We start from the raw sequence: 20,867 nt of genomic DNA on the forward strand, positions 1-20,867 counted from the left end.
TGGAAGGTTCGGGAAATGTATAATTTAAGGAGTAAGTCAGTTGCTGACAGAAAGTGAAATGGGGAGAGGTACTACTGTGTTTAGAAATGGCAGCCCATGGCTTGTACAGTCTGGATCATTTCGACCGTCTCTAGCCCCATGAATACACATACACAGGTGGTAGGAGAGAGGACAGTGGGAGCTTGTACACAGTTTGACTCATCTAATGTGAAAGGAAGAAAAGAAGCTGCATTTAATTGAGGTCTAGCTGCTTAAAGGAGAACTAATTCCCTTCTATTCCCATGTTCTAGGCTATGTCCCTATTTTAAAATGGTGCTTTCCCCAAACTGTAGAATAATAAATTCAAATGTACTCACCTGGACTCAAGTAAATGCCTCTGTGAGCTCAGACTGTGCACATGTGTGTGTGTGTGTTGATTCCTTCACTCTCAGCTCCATCCCTAGCTCTCTTCCATGCCTTCCAGAGGATCAGGCACCTGATTCTCCCTTGGCAGCTTGTACAGGGCAGGGAGTTGTTGAAAACCTCCTCTGCTCAATTTCAGAACCTGCTGAATTCTGGGAGCAAAAGGTTTTCTATGCCAAGAATCAGGTTCTCAGGTGCAAGGATGTGCTGTGAACTACAGTCTGTCCTCTCCTTCTGGGAGGGAACCATGCCCTTATGCTGCCATGAATTGTGTCCTTAAGTATCACTGGAAGTTCTCTGTGAAGACAGATGTCTACAGTTATCCTCCCACCCCTTTTATTCATCCCAAAGCCATTGAGGACCAACAGGAACAGGCCTTATGTTAGGTTGGCTGGGAGATGAGGAGTCAAGCATGGTCCTTGCTTTCAAGGAGGTTACAATTTTTCCTCTTAGAATTCTCCTAAATTACCTTCCAATGAAGGGAATATAGAAAAGGGCCCTTTTTTCAAGTGATAACAGCTCTTTATTGGGAGTTCCCTGGCAGTCCAGTGGTTAGGGCAAGGGAATTTCATTGCTGGGAACCAGGTTTAAAACCTGGTCAGGGAACTAATATCCCTCAAGCCTCCTGGCAAAGCCAAACAAAACAGCTATTTTTTGAGTCTTTCTAAGCATTCTAAATGTTTTAAATGTATCAACTTAATAAGCTATTATTACCATTATCCCTGGGGCTTCCTATGTGGTGCTGGCAGTAAAAAATCCACATGCCAATGCAGGAGACCTAAGAGATGCATGTTCAACCCCTGGGTGGAAAAGATCCCCTGGAGGAGGGCATGGCAACCCACTCCAGCATTCTTGCCTGGAGAATCCCATGGACAGAGGAGCTTGGCGGGCTACAGTCCATGGGGTTGCAAAGAACTAGACACGACTGACGTAACTTAGCACAGCACAAAGCACAGTAACATCAGCAGTATACAGTTGAAAAAACAGTCACAGGACTAGTGAATGTCAGAGCTGAGATTCAAACCCACAGCCCCTGGCTGCAAACCCCATTGTCTCGACCACATCAACACTTCCTCTTGAAGGGACCATTAAAAACCAGAAGGGAAGCAGTGTTTTGTAGTGTTCTAGAGTCACAATGGGTTTGGGTAGACCCCGGGAGTTGGTGATGGACAGGGAGGCGTGGCGTGCTGCGGTTCATGGAGTTGCAAAGAGTCGGACACGACTGAGCGACTGAACTGAACTGAACTGAGCTGAGAGTCACAATGGGTTTGGGTAGACTTCGGGAGTTGGTGATGGACAGGGAGGCCTGGCGTGCTGCAGTTCATGAGGTTGCAAAGAGTCAAACACAACTGAGCAACTGAACTGAACTGAAGAGCCACAAGAGTGTGGCTGAGTGCTTCTGCCACCCACACTGGGAGACAACAGGCCAAGGCAGGGAGGGGACGCCTCCCTGGTCAGAATCCTGACCCTGCCACCTGCTCCCCAAGCCCAGAGGGGCTCTCCCCTCTTGAGGCATGTTCTCCTGAAAGAGGTGAAACATGTTGTTATTTCCAGGAGCTGCGGGTACCCTGTGGGCTGAAGCAGAGACGTGTTGTCGCCTTTGCTTGCACTCCTCTTAAGAACTTATCTAAAAGCCTTGCCTGCCCTCTTTTTACACCAGGACTTTCTACTCAAGATACCCAGAACTGAGCAGGAGAAATGTCTGGTTAACAATGCAGGAGCCAGCCCCACCCCCCAGGGGAGGGGGCACAGGGCAGGGGGCCCTGGAGAGCCCCTGCTTTCCAGTGCTGTGGAGGAGACTGCTGCAGGATGGGGGTTTTACATACACAGAGGTGGCCTTTGGCACTGGACTCTAACTTTTTCTCTTTCCTAAAGTCTCTGCCGCAGAAAGATTCTTAGAGGAGTCTGGATTTCTGGGGCTGAAATAATGCTGTGTCCCCTCTTCTATCACGTGTGCGTGTGTATTCATGAGGTTGTGTGCAGGTGAGCCAAACTGCTTCAGTCGTTTCCAACTCTCTGCTATCCTATGGACCATAGCCCTCCAGGCTCCTCTCTCCATGGGATTCTCCATGCAAGAATAGTACAGTGGGTTGCCATGCCCTCCTCCAGGGGATCTTCCCTTCCCAGGGATTGAACCCACATATCTTAGGTCTCCTGCATTGGCAGGTGGATTATTTACCACCAGCACCACCTAGGAAGCCCATTCATGAGGTTATAGAGGGTCAAAATGATCCAGACTGTACAAGCCATGTGATGCCATTTCTAAACACAGCAGTACCCTCTCCCCCTTCCACTTTTTCTCAGCAATTAACTTGTTCCTTAAACTGTACAGTTCCTGAAACTTCCAGTGGCTCCATGAAGTTCCCAGTGCTAATTTTGTGGAAGCTCTGTCCAGTGCCTGTAGAAACTGGAGGACAGATCAATCCGGGTGCTGCCATAATGCAGAAGGTGTAACTCCCAGGATTACGGATCCATCAACCAAAATAAAGAGGAAAATGTGTCAGAGAAGAAAGTCTGTGGGGACAACATCTACTCCAGTATTCTTGCCTGGAGAATCCCATGGACAGAGGAGCCTGGAGGGCTTTGGCCCATAGGGTAGCAGAGAGTTGGAAATGACTGAAGCAACTTGACATGCCTGCATGCAACCTCAATACACAGGCACACGTGATAGGAGGGGGCAGTCCATCAGTTCAGTTGCTCAGTCATGTCCGACTCTTTGCGACCCCATGGGCTGCAGCACGCCAGGCTTCCCTGTCCATCACCAACTCCCAAAGCCTAGTCAAATGCATGTCCATCGCGTCGGTGAGAGGGTACACAGCCTCATTTCAGCCACAGATCACCTGTCGTCACAGTCGTTCACTCTTTGAACTGAAATCTGTGACGATTTCACCCTGGCTTACATTCTCGGGGTGTTTCAGGATTTCTCATAATTTATGTGCATCTCTAGATCCCTTTCCTGGCATTTCCTATGATGAGTGAAAATACTGTCACTTTCCCCTGCCCCTTTAGTGCTGGAAGGATTGGGCTTGAGTAACCTTTAGTGAGGGGACGGGGCCAGTTCTGAGAGCCTCGTCACAGGCCAACCACAAAAAGAAATGCACAGGGGGTAATGCATGTTTTCATATCACCATCCATTTCTTTTTTTTAAGGAAAACTTTATTTCAAAGCCTTTCCCTCTGGCTTTCAAGTGAAAATCCACAAGGCACCATACAAGCGGTGTCTAAAGCCTCTTCTATCAGCGTAATTGTATTAAGTAGGTATAGTCAGTCTCCCCACTTCACAGAATGAAGAAGCAGGCCCAGAGATGTCTGCACCCACTGAGGTCAAAGCTAGCATGTTAGAAGGAGATCAGATTCATTTCTGATAACCTAGAACCTTGGGCACTGCACTGTAAGACTTCTTACTCCAGAAGAAGAGAGTCTGAGCAGAAAGAAGCCAAGGCTTTTCCTGTATTCTCCTCAGTGTGACCACTGGCAGTCAGGGCTGGAGTTTGAATGGAGGTGAAATAAATGTGTTAGAATTTGCCTTATACAAAAACAGAAAAGTTATATCCAGATGTTTTCAGATAAAAGGAACCTAAGTGACAGCCCCAGTGGCTCAGTCAGTAAAGAATCCACCTGCAATGGAGGAGATCCAAGTTTGATCCCTGGATCAGGAAGATCCCTTGGAGAAGCAAATGGCTACCCACTCCAGTATTCTTGCCTAGGAAATCCCATGGACAGAGGAGCCTGGCAGGCTATGGTCCATTGGGTCACAAGAGTCAGACACAACTTAGCAACTACAGCCAAATCAAATGATAACCCAACATAATAGACCTTTGGATTTTTGACTAATGAGAAAATTACAGATTGGGCATCATTGACTGAATGATATGAGTTTGAGCAAACTTCAGGAGATAGTGAAGGACAGGGAAGCCTGGTGTGCTGCAATCCATGGGGTCACAAAGAGTCAGACATAACTGAACAACTGAAGAGCAACAACAACAAACTGGACTCGCTAAAAGACTTTCCCAGGCCGTAGGGCTGGACGCAGTCAGAACTGGGAAATTCCCCAGCTCCTTGTCCAGTGCTTATTCTCTGAAAATGCAAGAACAAAATGTCTGGTGACAGTGTGTTTTGGGAGCCACTGTGGCTGAAGCCGCGGTGGGAGGGGCTGTGGGGCTAGCCGGTAGGAGGAGGAGTAAAACAAGTCGTATGTTCTTGGATAATTCTGGCTGTTATTTTCAAATAGTGATACAGCTCTGGAACGCTGTGGATGGGGTCACCCACTTTAAAATTTGTTTAGAATCTTCTATGTTTATTTGAAGTGCTTCCAACTGTCCTGAAGGATCTTCTCCCTTGTTTGCCTTTGGGAGGGAGAAGCCCTTAGACTGTCCTGGCAGGTCCAGCAGCAAAAGTAGTCTTTCCTCCTGGCCCGGCAGCGCCCCCTCAGTCCATCAGGGCAGTGACTCCAGTCTTAGCTCACCAGGCAGGATTCCAAGTTGGGGAATGCGGGGTGGAGGTAAGGGGTTAACAGTGGCATCCTAAGACTGAGACCCTCCCTTCCCTGAAGCACATGCCACTGTTCAGATGCCTTAAGTTGCCACACAGCTGGGAGAAAACTGGATAAGACAGAATATAAAGAAGATATACAACTGCACCATACTTCACCACTCCCCACACATAGTATGGGGAACAAAAGTTGCCCCAGTGAGAGACTAAATGTATTGTGATTCAAAAAGCTGCCCTCTGCCCTCTGTGATGGCCGGTGCAGATGGAGCTGGAGATCAGGGATGGGACTGAACTGAAGGAGATGGCATTTTTCACTGGGAATGAATGCCTGGGATGAAGATGCCCAGTTATTTTGCCAAGCTGGGCTTGAGGATGACAAGGGTAGCTTGAAACCATGTTGAGCCATGGAACGGGTGAAGTGGGGGAGATTAGAACTGCACTCTGGAGGGACCAGCCTGGGTGAGGACCCTCTGCTGCAGGATGTGGCTGAGAGGGGGAGAGTTGGGGCTCCTGCTGGGATGCAATGACTCCTGACTCCAGGAGAGTGAAACTCTCCTCCAGTGTTTTATTTTAATTTGCATATTTTTTGTTCACTTGTTTTTTGCTTCAGTCACCCACTGCTTTCTAGGGTTTGGAATCTAGCCAGTGCCTGACCCTAGCATAGTTCCAGAGCCCTAAAAGGTGAACCTGTCTGTATGTTGAGGGAGCACTGTTCAGGCCCACAGGGTCCTGGAAATGTTAGATTTTCTGGGAAATGAAGCCTGGGTACTGTGGAGGCTTTGGGGGGAAAACTATGGATGGATTGTCCTTGCCTCCTATTTTTGCTAAGGCAAGCAGTATCCTCCCACACCAGCAGCTGATGAGGGGCACAGGACCCCTCAAGGCAAAGAGCCGAGGCTCCATGAGGCCTTTCGTGTCCTGTCCAGGGCGCATGGACCGGATGCAGTGCTGATGGCCGAGGGCAACCCACCGACGGAGCTGACGCAGTCGCAGATGCTGCACATTGCCCAGCAGATCGCTGCAGGCATGGTCTACCTGGCATCGCAGCACTTCGTGCACCGAGACCTAGCCACCCGGAACTGCCTGGTGGGCGAGAATCTCCTGGTGAAGATCGGGGACTTCGGCATGTCCCGGGACGTGTACAGCACCGACTACTACAGGGTGAGTGGCTGTACCCGTGAGGAGGCCCAGGGCCCTCCTTCCCTGGGGACCTCTTGTATTCATGTGCTTGGGCTGCCACAACAGAATACTGCAGGCTCAGTGGCTTGCACAACAGAAGATGATTTTCACACAGTGCTGGGGGCTGGAAGTCCAAGCTCAAGCTGACAGTAGGGCTGTTTTCTTTTAAGGCTCCTCTCCTTGTGCCTTCTTGCTGTGTACGGCCTCACATGGTCTTTTCTTTGTGCACATACATCCCTGGGGTCTCTCTCTGTGTCTAAATTTCTTCTTATAAGAATGCCAGTCAGACTGGTTTACAGCCCGCCCTAATGGCCTCATTTTAGCTTAATCACCTCTTTAAAAGCCCATCTCTGAATACAACTGTATTGTGGGATACTAGGGGCTAAGGCTTCTACATGTAAATCTGGGGAGGACATAATTCAGCCCGCAACACCATCCTGCCCTTTCCATGGTTCTCTAGATATTGTTAAGAGAAAGATTTCAACATGAGAGTTGTGCGAGGGGAAGCCTGAGGACTTTAGGAGGCCACAAAGTTAAAGGATTTAGAGGTTTGGTTTTTATTCTGTGAAATTATGCCTGGAGCCTTTTGTTTGAGGTTTGACTTTAGGTGAATTTATTCACATAAATGAAGGTACACTAAGGTGTTGGAGGTTCCCACTGAGAACCGTCTTGGTTGGTGGCCATCATGGTAAGAGGTTCCACCCTTTAACATGCTAATGGCTAGAACTGTATTCAATGATGCAGATCCACTGATTACCTGGAGTTGGCCCCCTTGGAGTATTAGATTTGTTAACTGAGATCTCAGAACTCGGGTATGAAAGAAAAGGGTCATTTCTGGAAAATGGGAAGTTGTGATACTGAAAGTGAAGATTTGGGGTCATGTTCTACCATCTCAAATCCCCCATTTTTTTTTTCTTGTTGTCATGCTTGATTTTTAAGGGCAGAGGGATGTAGGTAGAAAAAGAAATAAGTGTTCCAGAAATATATCACCTAAAAAGATAAAACCTATAACTGAACTAACTTTTGTACTAGATTTGGCCTGGTGAAGAACATGCCTGTCCTTGCCTTTGCTCCTCCCATTATGACTTATCTTTGAGGAAGAACCTCCTCCTTTTGTCTCCTGTACTCCTCCTTGCAGCCTCCCTCACCTCAATGTCTGCCTTTTAGCTGAGCTGACTTTGCTACAATTAGTCTAAGACAATGAACCCATTGCTTAGCTGCATATTCTTCTGTAGATTGTTTTGTGGGGTTTCTTCCTTTGTCATTTTGATAAGCATTGTGATAAGCATTTTGATAAGCACCTGTTCTAAGTCTAATGATGACTAGTTTGGTCTAGAAAGCTAAAACATAGCAGGAGGTTACATGCCAATGGATGTGTGTTCTCTGTTAGCTCTGCTTCCTTGATAGGAAGTGGAGAGATGGGGGCATTTCCCTGTCCAAGGAGACAAACGAACACATGGGTTCTTCCTTAAAAACAATCTTTACTGATCTTGATGAGCATCCAGGGAAGAAATATGTGGCCCTGGCAATGGCTCTCCCTTTCACAGTAAGTTAATAAAGGTTTCAGAGTGGCCTGGTACAAAATAAGTGCTCAGTAAATATTTTCAACTTTATTATTATCCAAATCAATAAAGCTATGCTTCATTCTCAAAGCTGTGACTGAATGAGGTGGAACTCAGTGACTTTTTATACATTCTCTGGAAAAATAATTCTGAAGAAAAAGACTGAAAACCTTAACAATATGAAGATAAATTACCCAATTACAAAATAGGTGAAATATTTTTAAGTTTCTCTTGGTGCCCCCAAAGAAAATATACAAATGGCCAATAGGTACATAAAATGATGCTCAACATCATCAGTCATTAGGGAAATGTAACTCAAAACCACAATGAGGTACCGCTTCACATCCACTGGGCAAAACAGACAATAAGAAGTGTTAACGGGGATGCGGAGAAATTGGAACCCTCATAAATTGCTGGTGGGAACCTAAATTGGTGCAGTTGCTTTAAAAATAGTTTGGCAGTTCCTCAAAATGTACAAAAGAGAGTCATCATATAACTCAGAAATTCTACTCCTTGGTATATACCCAAGAGAATTAAAACCATATGTACACACACACACACACACAGGTACACAAATGAAATAGCAGCATTATTCATAATAGCTCAAAAGTGGAAACAGTTTAAGGGTCCATCAAATAGTAAACAGATAAACAAAATGAGATCATCCGTGTGATGGACTATTATTCATTAATTAAAAGGAATGATGTACTGATTCATGCTACAATGTGAACCTTGAAAACATTATTATGGTTAAGTGAAGGAAACCAAGCACAAAAGGTCACATACTACGTGATTCCATTTATACGGAATATCCAGAATAGGCAAATCCACAAAGCAGGAGGTAGATTAGTGGTTGCCAGAAGCTGGGGGACAATGTAGAATAAGTGACTGGTTCTGGATATGGAATTTCTTTTTGGAGTGATGAAAATGTTCCATAATTGTGTAGTGTGATGGTTGTTTAGTATGTGTATAAATATAATAAAAATAAGTGAACATGTACTTTAAAAGGATGAATATTATGGTATAAGAATTATATATCAATTTAAAAAGCCTTAAAACTAGCAAAGCAATGACCATCATTATAGACATGAGAATTTAGCCTTGGTCATTTATGCATTTTAAAACACTGTCATTTGTCATCTACTGTATATTCTGATTTTGTTAAAAAGAAAATCCTCCACTTAGTGACATTTTCTTGAAATATTTCCTGCTGAATAGATTGGAGGAAATAATGATTCCCAGTTTCTTTATTTGTTAGATGTTCTTCACAGAACTATCCTAGTCATTAAGAAATGTGCTTCAGGTGCCACACTGATTTAATCCCCCCACCATGGTCCCTACTTAGTTGCAGCCTCAAGGTTTATATGTTCACTTTGTTGTTTGTTGTTCCCTTTGAGGATGAGGAGAAAGAACCAGCCTTACCTTGACCTCTGTGACAGGTGAGCCTGGTGGGATTTGGTATGAAGTGGGTAATGAGCATAAGAACTGGCCGATTTAGTAGTAGCTTAGAAAAAATAAATTATGAATTTCATTTTGCTGTCTCTAAAATTTTCAAATGGTAATCTACTTTTTGGTTCCATGAAAGTATTTATTGTCATAGAACTCATTTGTAGAATATCTTTGCTTATTCAAATATCAAAAGCCTATCCATGGAGTTCATTCTCTTAAGTTTGTCCAATGGACAAGTAGAAGCTGTTGCTCTGTTTCTACATGTGAATTCAGCATGACTTTGTGTGGCTACCTCCCAGGACACTTTTGCTTCCATGTAAGTTACCCACCTGTTGGATCATCCATAAGCTTAGTGTTAAGCCCATCCCCATCATGGTTTCTCTTCATATTTTCTGCCATGGAAGCTGGGGAATCTGTTCTCCTTACAGCTCATTTGTGGGCACATTTTTGTAATTATTTTGTTCTTAATTTCTTCAAAAGCCTTCACACTCCAAGGTGGGGAACTGCTGTGGCTGATGTGGGCTATCATCATCACCACTGTTAATATCCTTCCTGCACAGTAGTAGATGAGGACTTTTGTCTTTACCAAGGGTATCTTCCATGGAAAGATGTTGTTTGGGCATGGAGTCAACTGGATTAAGGAGTTACATGTTCTTTTTCTTTAAGCAAGAACAAATTCCACTGGCAGCCTGAGCTTTCTGCTCATGGTGGCTTGTGAGCTGCCTTGTGGGGTGGCCCCAGCTCTGTGTGATCCATGGCAGGAGGGGCGGGTGGCAGCTGTTCCTCCATCATGGGGGAGCTGGCAGCACCAGGAAACGGCTGCCTCAAAGCTTCCACCCTGTTGCAGCTGAGCTAATTATATCTTCCTAAAGAAGGAAGAAATCGGAACACTACATTTGCATTGAAACCAGCCTGATATGGCAGGTCCAAAATTACTCTAGCATTTATGTTCTCTGAATTGTTTTAATTAGCAGCTCTGCAGTACCAGTCTTTCATTTCGTTTTTATTCCTTCCCTCCACTGGCAAAGCCTGACATTTAGGAAACATCTGAACCAGATTTCTGTCACATTCTGCCTGTCAGAGACTTAGGATCTCAGTCTACTTGATCATTACTATGCCTCAGTGGATCCACTGAATTTTTTTAAATGTGTGCTTTAGTATTTTCCATGATTTGGTTTCAACATGCCTTTAAAATGAATGGTGACCATTGGTGAATACAGAGCCCCAAAGATCTGAAATCCTCACTTTTAAGTCTTATACAACACTTTGAATTTTAGTTTTATGGTGGTGGGGGTAAGCAATCCTATCCTTTAATTCATCTTTCACTTAAGAAAAAACAGGGATCGTTTATTTTTCTGGCCCAATGTTCATTGCAGCACTGTTTATAATAGCCAGGACATGGAAGCAACCTAGATGTCCATCAGCAGATGAATGGATAAGAAAGCTGTGGTACATATACACAATGGAGTATTACTCAGCCATTAAAAAGAATACATTTGGATCAGTTCTAATGAGGTGGATGAAACTGGAGCCTATTATACAGAGTGAAGTAAGCCAGAAGGAAAAACATAAATACAGTATACTAACGCATATATATGGAATTTAGAAAGATGGTAACAATAACCCGGTGTACGAGACAGCAAAAGAGACACTGATGTATAGAACAGTCTTATGGACTCTGTGGGAGAGGGAGAGGGTGGGAAGATTTGGGAGAATGACATTGAAACATGTAAAATATCATGTAAGAAACGAATTGCCAGTCCAGGTTTGATACACGATACTGGATGCTTGGGGCTAGTGCACTGGGACGACCCAGAGGGATGGTATGGGGAGGGAGGAGGCAGGAGGGTTCAGGATGGGGAACACATGTATACCTGTGGCGGATTCATTTCGATATTTGGCAAAACTAATACAATTATGTAAAGTTTAAAAATAAAATAAAATTAAAAAAGAAAAAACAGGGAAACAGAATTAGAAAGCTCATTAATAATGGACATTTAAAGAAGCAAGTGAATCTAACTTGGTTAAAGGCCATGGTGAGAATCCTAAAGTGTTAAAATTATATAAACAAGTCCGGAAATCATCTGCAAGTGCTTAATACAGTTTATCAACAGCAGAGAGAAAGGAAGACAAGTTTTGTTAAAATAAGCTGATACAACAAGTAGTAAAAAGAACTGTTTTGAACTTTAGGTACTTTGTCCCTTACTCTGCCTACCCTGGAGGAAAAAGGGTGATAAACTAGAAAATAAAGTCCTGAACCATAGAGGAGAGAAGGCTTAGGTAATTTAAAAACTGGACAAGCACATAAGAAATAATCTAGGGTTAATTTTTATACTTTGGTCTTGGAAAAAAAAAAGTGTTTATTTTTTTAAGGACTATTTGCTTGTAATGTGAGCATTTCTAAGTAGATAGGCAGGTAGATTATAAATAGGTAGATAGATGAGTAGATAGATTGTTGAGTAGATAGGTAGATCTTAACTCATTCCATTGATGTTTTTACTGTGCTGTGTAAAATGCTCAGGTCATCCCGGCTATGGGGAGCAACACTGTGTCTACCTGGTGATAACTGCTGATTCCTAAGAGATAACTTCAGTTCCACCACCTCCCTGACTTCCTCCATGCAGAACAACGGCTGACAAATCTGTGATCCCTCAATACTTCCTAGAAATAAGCGTTACAGCACGGAGTATTTTGCCTCATGGAAATCTGCTCATGTCTTCTCATTGATGTGACAGCAGAGAGAGGACAATCTTATATATCTTTATATCTGTGCAAACTGGCAGAGTGCACGGCACAGACTAGGTATGCTGAATAGGACACATATGAGGAAAAGCCTTGATGAATGTGTCTTTTTAGCTCTATTGATGAAAACTTAAGATACTCAGACTTTCAGACAGGCCTGGTGCTGGGTCTAGGAGCACTGCCTTCAGGAAGTAAAGTTAGAGTTATAGGGACATCTTTATCTCAGACAATTTATTTTCAGTAGAAAGCCCAGAGCTGAAACTTATTTACATTAACACTATAGTGGGCAAACTTCCTCTGATATATTTGCCTAGAACCCTTAAAACCAGGAAAAAACATTCATTTAAAAAGGCAACACATCTTCTTCCTGAAAGAAAAATGCTCTCTATGTCATTAACTCTCTTTTGCAGATACCATTTCCTTATTTTTCTCCTTAATACATACTCACATGATGACTCTTAACTTTCACACAAACAATTATAGACCTTTCTGGTTAGGTTTTTCTGATTAAAGTGGCCCCAGAAACATAAGAGATGTTTTATTCTATGAAATCATCTTTAATTTTATGCCTTGAACAACAGTGAGAGAAAAAGCACAGTTCAGAGGAACCTGCCTGTTGGGCAGAAATCAGAACATTGAATTCAGGCTAATTCTATGTTAAAGTAGATTTGCATAAATTGTTTTAAGATTCTAAATTGACTCAATTTGTATTCAAGCCTCCCTAAGAACCTTTCACATATGCTTTGGAGTTGTAACAGGGTGGGTGAGTGTCCATTTATTCATTCATTCAACACACATTAATGAAGCAGCTGCCACAGGCTAGATACTGTACTAAATAATAAAGGCAGAGTCTTTAGACGTGTGATAATGGCTTCCCTGGTAGCTCGGCAGTAAAGAATCTGCCTGCAATGTAGGAGATGTGAGTTTGATCTCTGGATTGGGAAGATCCCCCCTGGAGGAGGGCATGGCAACCCACTCCAGTATTTTTGCCTGGAGAATCCCATGGACAGAGGAGCCTGGTGGACTACAGTCCATATGATCACAAAGAGTTAGACACTACTGAAGTGACTGAGCACACACAGCACCATGTGATGAAGGGGCTTCCCAGTTGGTGCTAGTGATAAAGAATCCACCTGCCAATGCAGGAGACATAAGAGAGTTCCATCCCTGGGTTGGGAAGATCCCCTGGATTAGGAATTGGCAACCCATTTCAGAATTCTTGCCTGGAAAATTCAATGGACAGAGGAGACTTATGGGCTACAGTCCATGGGATCGCACAGAGCTGGACACAACTGAGTAACTGAACACAATGTGATGGATGCTGAAATATCAATAGAAATATGTATAAGAAACCCTAAAAAGAAAGCTACCAGTCTGCTTTAGGACATAAGAGTCAAGTTCACAAAGACAAGGCATTTGAACTGGTATTTAAGATATGAACCAGAAATTTATCTATTGGCAAGAAGGCTGTGGACGATGAGGGGAGGGGGGAATTCTTGGCATTGGAGGTATCATAGCAAAAGAAATGGTGCAAAAATACCATAATGCATGCCCTGAGAATGAGGCTCCTTTACATACCCTTGAGGCTAAAAAAGTAGGCTATTCACATTATCATCAGACTTCACAGCTGCCTCTTTGCTATGCCAAATTCTTTGAACTTGGTCCTTTTGTCAGTGGGAAGCTACTGAGAGATTTTATGCCAGAAAGTGACATGTCAGATTGCATTAGTTTATGAAAATAGATCTGCCCAACAGATCCCCAGATCTCCACTGCTGTATGTATTTGATTGGTCTAGTGCAGTGTCTCTCAAACTAGATCCATTAGCTGATCCATCTCTTTCACCAGTAAAAGAGATCCATGATCACTAAGGTAAGCAATAATTTCCTTGCTACAGAACTCCTTAGAGCCTTTAATCTATTACTGGGACTTGTGGTCTTTTCAGAAGGGCTATAGAAAGTGGCCAAAGTCTGCGCAAAAGAGCTGGCCTGGTTCAGAGCCCTGGTTCCATCCATTTACCAACTAGTGGAGTCTGTTAGCAGATGATGGGATAAATCCTCTTGTTTTTTAGTCTTCTGAGTCTCTTATTCTTGAAATCAAGAGCCCTTCCTCTTTGTACACAGAAGAACTGCAATACAGAAATCGGTGTTTTCAGGTGAGCTGGGAAGGATGGTAGGCAATAGCCCTTTGATGTGCATGGACCAGAAGGGTTCTGATTTCTCATACTACTGAGAAGTATCTTCAGTAGATACTTTCTACCATTTTTACCCATCTGGAAGCAGTTAGGCTTCAGCTATCTTATATCTGTCACATTCCATATCTTTGCATCACTGAGACCAGAGCCCCTTAAAAAGGACACTGACAATAAAGACCTAACAACAATATAAAGAAAAGAGCATCCAACTGTGATCCTAAAGACAAAAGTTTAAATATCTGATTTCCCTTTCCTAGCAGTTATAATGCACTTAGCATTTAGCTACTAGTAGTAGGCCAAGCAGATAGGGAGTTGCTTTTTTTCACACTACAAGAAATTTACAGGTGGGCAGTTTTCTCATGGGTTTGGAAGCTTTCCAGTGTCAGAGTAATTTACTGGCACCTGACATTTTCTTGGTCTTTTATTCATGGCTGAAGGATGGTTGCCTCAATTCCAAACATGTCAAAACTGCAATTGGAGTAGAAAGGAGCCAGGATGGCTGCAGGGAAAAAATAATTTCTACCTATATACCTTTCTTTCATCAGGAAGTAACTCTTTCCCAGAACTCTTCTGCAAAGACTCCTTCTTATACCTCACTGACCACACATGGGCCAAGACCAAGGACTGAACTTAGTAGCAGAGATCAGTGGCTTTCTGAAGATCTAGATAAACTGTGATTGTACTACAGGTGAAAAGGAAGCCAAAGTGAGTGGCTTTGAGAAGAGCAAAGAAACCTTTCCATGCTCACCTTAGGTGCCATCATGGCCTCTGTTTCTTTATTCTCAATGAGCATCTGCCTTTAAAGCTTGCTGAGTAAAATAAATTGAAGTGCCACATATTAACTGCTAAAAAATAAAATGGCAGGCATTTTTCAATAGGAGAGTTTTATTCCTCTGTATATAATGCATCTTTTTCCTCAAGCTCCTTTAAAGATTTTCCCTTGGATTCATTGGGTTTCATTGGGTTTTGTGGGCTTATAATTTTCATCAATTTGAATATTTTGGGCCATTATTTGTTCAAATATTTCTTCTATGCCCTCACTTACTTGCAAGGGACTCCAATTTCACTTTTGCTAAGTCACTTAAAGCTTCCTCGTGGCTCACTGAGCTCTTTTTATATTTTTGGATTCTCTTTTCTTTGTGTGTTTCATTTTGGATAATTTCTATTATTTTGTCTTCAACTTCCATAATTTTTTCTTCTGCAGTGTTTTATTTTCCTTCATTCCCATTCATTGTAGTTTTCATATCACTTATTCACGTTTTCATTCCTACAAGTTCTGTATGGACCTTTTCTTATATCTTCCATTCTAATCAACTCTAATTAACTTTTATAATAAATGTTTATTATAAACATTTTATATTTGAATTTATATTTGTATATTAAACTTATATTTAAATGTTTATATTATAAAACTATAATTTTATAATTATGCTTTATAAATGTGTAATAAATGTTTCAGTATGTTTGCCTGTAGTTCCATCATGTGTGTCCATCCTGGATCCATTTTCATTGTTTGATTTTTCTCTTTATCATGGATCATGTTTTCCAAGTGCTTTGTATACCTTATGATTTTAGATTGGATGCCAGACATTGTGAATTTTATCTTGCTGTATGCTGGATATTTTGCCTTACTAAAAATATTTTTAAGCTTTGTTCTGCAATGTGATTATAATACCTTGAAACTATTTGATCCCTTTGTGTGTTGCTGGTATGATTTATTAGGCATTTCGAAACCATTGCTTACTTTAGAACTAATAATTCCCTATTGCTGAGGCAAGATCTACTAGGCACTCTACCTAATTCCCCATGAATCATGAGATTTTCACTCTGCTTCATGGGAACTGGCAGTATTCCTGGTCCTGTGTGAGCAGTGGGCACTGATCCTTTGGGGTTGTTCTTTCCCAGCCATTAAGAGTGTCCTCACTTGCATGCAATGATCAATACTCAGCTGAATACTTGAAAGGCACCTTCTGTAGATCCTCAGAGTTTTCTGTGTGCTGCTCTCTCTTCTCTGGTTTTGTGTCTTATCCACTCTAGTCACCTTGATCTCTCCGGGCTCTCAGCTCCATGTCCTCAACTCAAGGAGCATGCTGTGCTCCACCAATGAATGAATTAATCTTGGCAACCATGGGACTCACTATGTTTGTTTCTAATCTCTCAAGAATCATGATCTCTAATTTCCTATTATCTAGTGTCTTGAAAATCATTGATTCATATACATATTTAAGTCAGTTTTTGGTTGTTTCTGACGAGACGGTATAGTCTTTCCCTGTCACTCCACTTTGCCTAAAAGTAGAAGACAGTTGCCATCTCTCAATGATGATTAATATGTCATTAAAAAATCTATCAGTGAACTATGTGTAAGCTGCAGTAAAGAAAACAAGTGCTCCCACCTCTTTAGATCAGTTACTTCCTGTGAAGGGTTTTTTCTTTTTAATTAAGTAACTTACATTTACATAATACTTCTTCTACAATCAAAGTTTTCCTGCCTACACAAGATTATTACTTTCGTAAGAGAGTAGATTTTCTCCATCTTCAGTGAGTGTTGAGCAAGAGAAAATTATCTAAGCTTCCTTGTTACCTCTGAGAGATTCCCAAGGCTCAAAATGGGAACTAGTTCAAGAAAGCTTTGGAAAAAGCTGTGTGAGCAGAATATTAATAACACTCTACACTTTTCACATTTTCCCACAGTCTTTGTCCTGTGGTCAGAGACAGAACACCTTGGATGGATAAGGACTGAATTCGTCCAATATGGTATTGCATATATAATTTTTAGCCGTGTCTCTCCAAAATGTAGATTCTGAATGAGATATATTCTGTTCCCTAAAGAAAACCACAAATCTCTTGGGGAGAAGAAACATAATGAATCACTCTAATGCTAGGCATGTTGTGAAGTGTAGATATAAATTGATTTTTATTGGCATGTGGGATGAAATCTGGGAGAGAAATAGAATTTGATTTGAGTCTTAAAGAAAGAATGAAGCAACTGACAAAGAATTAATCTCAAAAACATACAAGCAACTCCTGCAGCTCAATTCCAGAAAAATAAGCAACCCAATCAAAAAATGGGCCAAAAATCTAAACAGACATTTCTCCAAAGAAGACGTACAAATGGCTAACAAATACATGAAAAGATGCTCAACATCACTCATTATCAGAGAAATGCAAATCAAAACCACAATGAGGTACCATCTCACACCAGTCAGAATGGTTGCTATCAAAGTCTACAAACAATAAATGCTGGAGAGGGTGCAGAGAAAAAGGAATCCTCTTACACTGTTGGTGGGAATGCAAACTAGTACAGCCACTATGGAGAACAGTGTGGAGATTCCTTAAAAAAACTGGAAATAGAACTGCCATATGATCCAGCAATCCCACTGCTGGACATACACACTGAGGAAACCAGAATTGAAAGAGACACGTGTACCCCAGTGTTCATCACAGCACTGTTTATAATAGCCAGGACATGGAAGCAACCTAGATGTCCATCAGCAGATGAATGGATAAGAAAGCTATGGTACATGTACACAATGGAATATTACTCAGCTATTAAAAAGAATGCATTTAAATCAGTTCTAATGAGGTAGATGAAACTGAAGCTTATTATACAGAGTGAAGTAAGTCAGAAAGAAAAACACCAATACAGTATATTAATGCATATATATGGAATTTAGAAAGAGGGTAACCATGACCCTATATGCGAGACAGCAAAAGAGACACAGATGTAAAGAACAGACTGTTGGACTCTGTGGGAGAAGGTGAGGGTGGGATGATTTGAGAGAGTAGCATTGAAACATATATATTATCATATGTTAAATAAATCGCCAGTCCAGGTTCAATACATGAGGCAGGATGCTCAGGGCTGGTGCACTGGGATGACCCAGAGGGATGGGATGGGGAGGGAAGTGGGAGGGAGGGTCAGGATGGGGAATACATGTACACCCATGGCTGATTCATGTGAATGTATGGCAAAAACCACCACAATATTGTAAACTAATTAGCCTCCAATTAAAATTTTAAAAAATTCATAAAAAAGAAGGAAAGAATAGCAGATGCAGGTGGTATTGAACTTAAAGACTATTGCAGATGACTGAAGTTATAATCAAGACTAGGTGACCTGATTACAAGTATTTCTCAGGTAGAATATGCATCTTCTAACATTAACCTCCATAATGCTTCAGACAGTGCTGAGCTCTCCCTAGGTTCTTACTGATTATGATGATTGCCTAAAAGGAAGGTATGAGAAAGCTTGTACACCATTCCCCTTGAAGTCTTTGGAAGTAAAGATTTATCCATAATAGTGGGACTTCAGGGTGGAAATAGGTCCTAGGTGCAAGTATGACTTGACTTTGTCTCTCAATTCTCCATAAAACTTTCTTAGAATTCTGTCCTCAGGCAGTTAGTTCACATTCCTGTTTGGTCTATTGATCCAGATTTGAAGAATTATAAAATTACAAGAGATTGTTACAACAACCTAACCTAATCTGTGTACATATGAAGACATTAGAAACTCCAGGATGTATACCTCTGCAGAGTGACAACAGCTTCTCTTGGTAGTCATTAATTGTTTGGTCATGAGAACTTAGTAGAGGCATAAAAACTGAAAAATTCTACTTATCTAATAAAAACAAGTTCCAAATTGAATTCCACTAAGAGAATTCTCAAACATAAAGTTGCTTTAGAATGTGCACGCTAAGTCGCTTCAGTCGTTTCTGACTCTGCAACGCTATGGACTGTAGCCTGCTAGGCTCCTCTGTCCGTGGGATTCTCCAGGCAAGAATACTGGAGTGGGTTCCCATACCCTCCCCCAGGGGAACTTCCTGACCCAGGGGTCAAACCTGAGTCTCCCGCTGTTCTTCCTTTTCCAGCGGATTCTTTACTGCCAAACCACTGGGGAAGCCCTACTTTAGGATATCCAACTGTTAGACAACTTCTCAATTTCTTTCATCCTAAGGAAGCATAGCAGGGTGACCTTACCTAGTGCTATCATGCGTGCCAGGCTTGACCATGCCTCTGAATAACTCAAAGTGATTTCTTCAAAATATTGATTACTGGATCTCACCTGAGATATACTGATCCAGCATCTCTGAAGATGAGAATTAGGAATTTATACTTTTAACAAGCTTCTTAGGTGAGTCCAAAGTACAGTCACATATAAGAATCATCTGGTTTCTGCTCAGCAGAATTTATAGAAAGTAGGTAATGTGGTCTCATCTATGCTAAGATTCACATAGTAATTTTATGAAAGATCTTAATTATCAAGCTTCAGAAATAGAATAAGTGCTGTTAAAACTTCTTTCAAACTTGACCTATTATTTTCCTGATGGAGATAGTGCTATAGTAATTAATAGATCGTTAGGACTTCCAGTGGGAGAAGCTCTTCAGATTTTAATCACTGTCATAGAGTCATGTTCTACTCTCCTTATGTTCAGAGCCTAGATCCACTGAACCATGGCATTTCTGAATTGGTAAATGGAATATCATTTGATATTCTCCCCTCTCATCCCAGGAGGTAAGCTTGACTCATTGTCTGGCTAAGCATTGTCAAAGACAACAGAAGGATAGAGAGAGAGAATAAGCAGCAGGTTCAAATTGCTGTGACAGGTACCTGGACAAGCCAACATCAGAGCAGCGATGCTTCCCTCCCACAGGGAACCGGGGCTCCCCGGCTGGTCCTACAGTCTAGGCAGACCCCTGCTGGCTTTCTCTGTCACTGCATAGTTGTATGTCTGTGTGGGTGACTGGTGGGGGCCCTGTGCAGGAAAAGCAAGAAAAAGCTTGTGAGGAGTCAAACAGCTTGTCAAGGTATCCTTGTGGGTGTCTGTATTGAAGTGTCACAGTATGAAGGCTTTTTATTAGCAGCTATTTTAGAATCCTCACACTGAAATGGAACAGTTTCTTCCCTACATGGCATTTCCAGGCTGGCTTCCTCCCTCACAGCCCTACGACAGCACTAGCCACCTCCTAAGGGGGTGGAGAACATGACGCTGGGCTCCTTTGACGGTGGAGCCAGCTATGTGGCCCACGCCCTCAGCCCTGGAGATAATTTGGTTCATTCACATGTTGCTGATGACGGGGATACAGCAGAGGAGGCTGAGGAGGATTTGAGGCTCATGCCTCAGAATCCGTTTGAGCACAGAAACCTTTTGTGAGAGTATAGTCATTGATGCTCCAGTTTTTAGGGCACAGAGGGAGACTTTACTCCAAGGTAAAGCTGCACAGTGAATTAAGTCCCACATCAGCATTTTGCTATTGTTTTTGTGGCCACCTCGGGTATTTGAACTCTTCCCAGCTCTTTTAGAGCAAGTAGTGAATTTCCCCTGGAAAACTCATTACGTTTCATTGTAGGAAACAATTGTGACCTTAAAAGGCCCCTGCTAATATCTTAGAGGGTTGATGTTGGGTCTTGTAAGGAAGACTAACATTCACTGGCCTCTTTTTATATCTCAGCTTGACATGTAACCTTCTCAACCACATTCAGACGAACAGAATAATATTTGGAGAGGTGAAGTCAGTTTCCTGAGATCCCATAGCTCATCCAAGTGGCAGAACTGACATCTGAACCCCTGTGCTGGAAGGAAAAAGCCATGTTCTTCCCACTCTGAACCTCCCTGGTGCCCTCATCACATGCCCAGCTTCCCCAGGCTTCTCTCTGGGAGGTGGAGACAGGTTGCCTGGTGAATTCTCTGAGTTCTGCCCTTAGTGGTCGTGCAGGTCCAGCTAGGACACCGGTTCACTGTGTAGGACAGATTCCTCAAGCTTGGTTGGCTATCGGAGAAATGGGGATGCATACTTTAAATTTCAGAACCACAGCTTCAAAGGGCTTCAGATATAGCTAGTCTGACTTCTCAA

At 42.4% G+C, this 20,867-nt stretch overlaps 1 protein-coding gene across 8 annotated transcripts in view; it reads left to right on the top strand.

Moving 5' to 3' along the window:
* The window catches only part of NTRK2 (neurotrophic receptor tyrosine kinase 2), a 413,238-nt gene that overhangs the window by 326,282 nt on the left and 66,089 nt on the right, over positions 1–20,867 (top strand). For all 8 annotated transcript variants that reach the window (XR_011568150.1, XM_070795052.1, XM_070795054.1 and 5 more), the window contains one exon: positions 5,819–6,053. Coding sequence is in view for 7 of the 8 variants with exons in the window: in XM_070795052.1 (XP_070651153.1) it covers positions 5,819–6,053 (235 nt within the window). In the remaining variant the exon portion in view is untranslated. The remainder of the gene's footprint in view (positions 1–5,818; positions 6,054–20,867) is intronic.

Source organism: Bos indicus, chromosome 8 (genome assembly GCF_029378745.1).
Source record: "Bos indicus isolate NIAB-ARS_2022 breed Sahiwal x Tharparkar chromosome 8, NIAB-ARS_B.indTharparkar_mat_pri_1.0, whole genome shotgun sequence".
Classification (NCBI taxonomy): Eukaryota; Metazoa; Chordata; class Mammalia; order Artiodactyla; family Bovidae; genus Bos; species Bos indicus.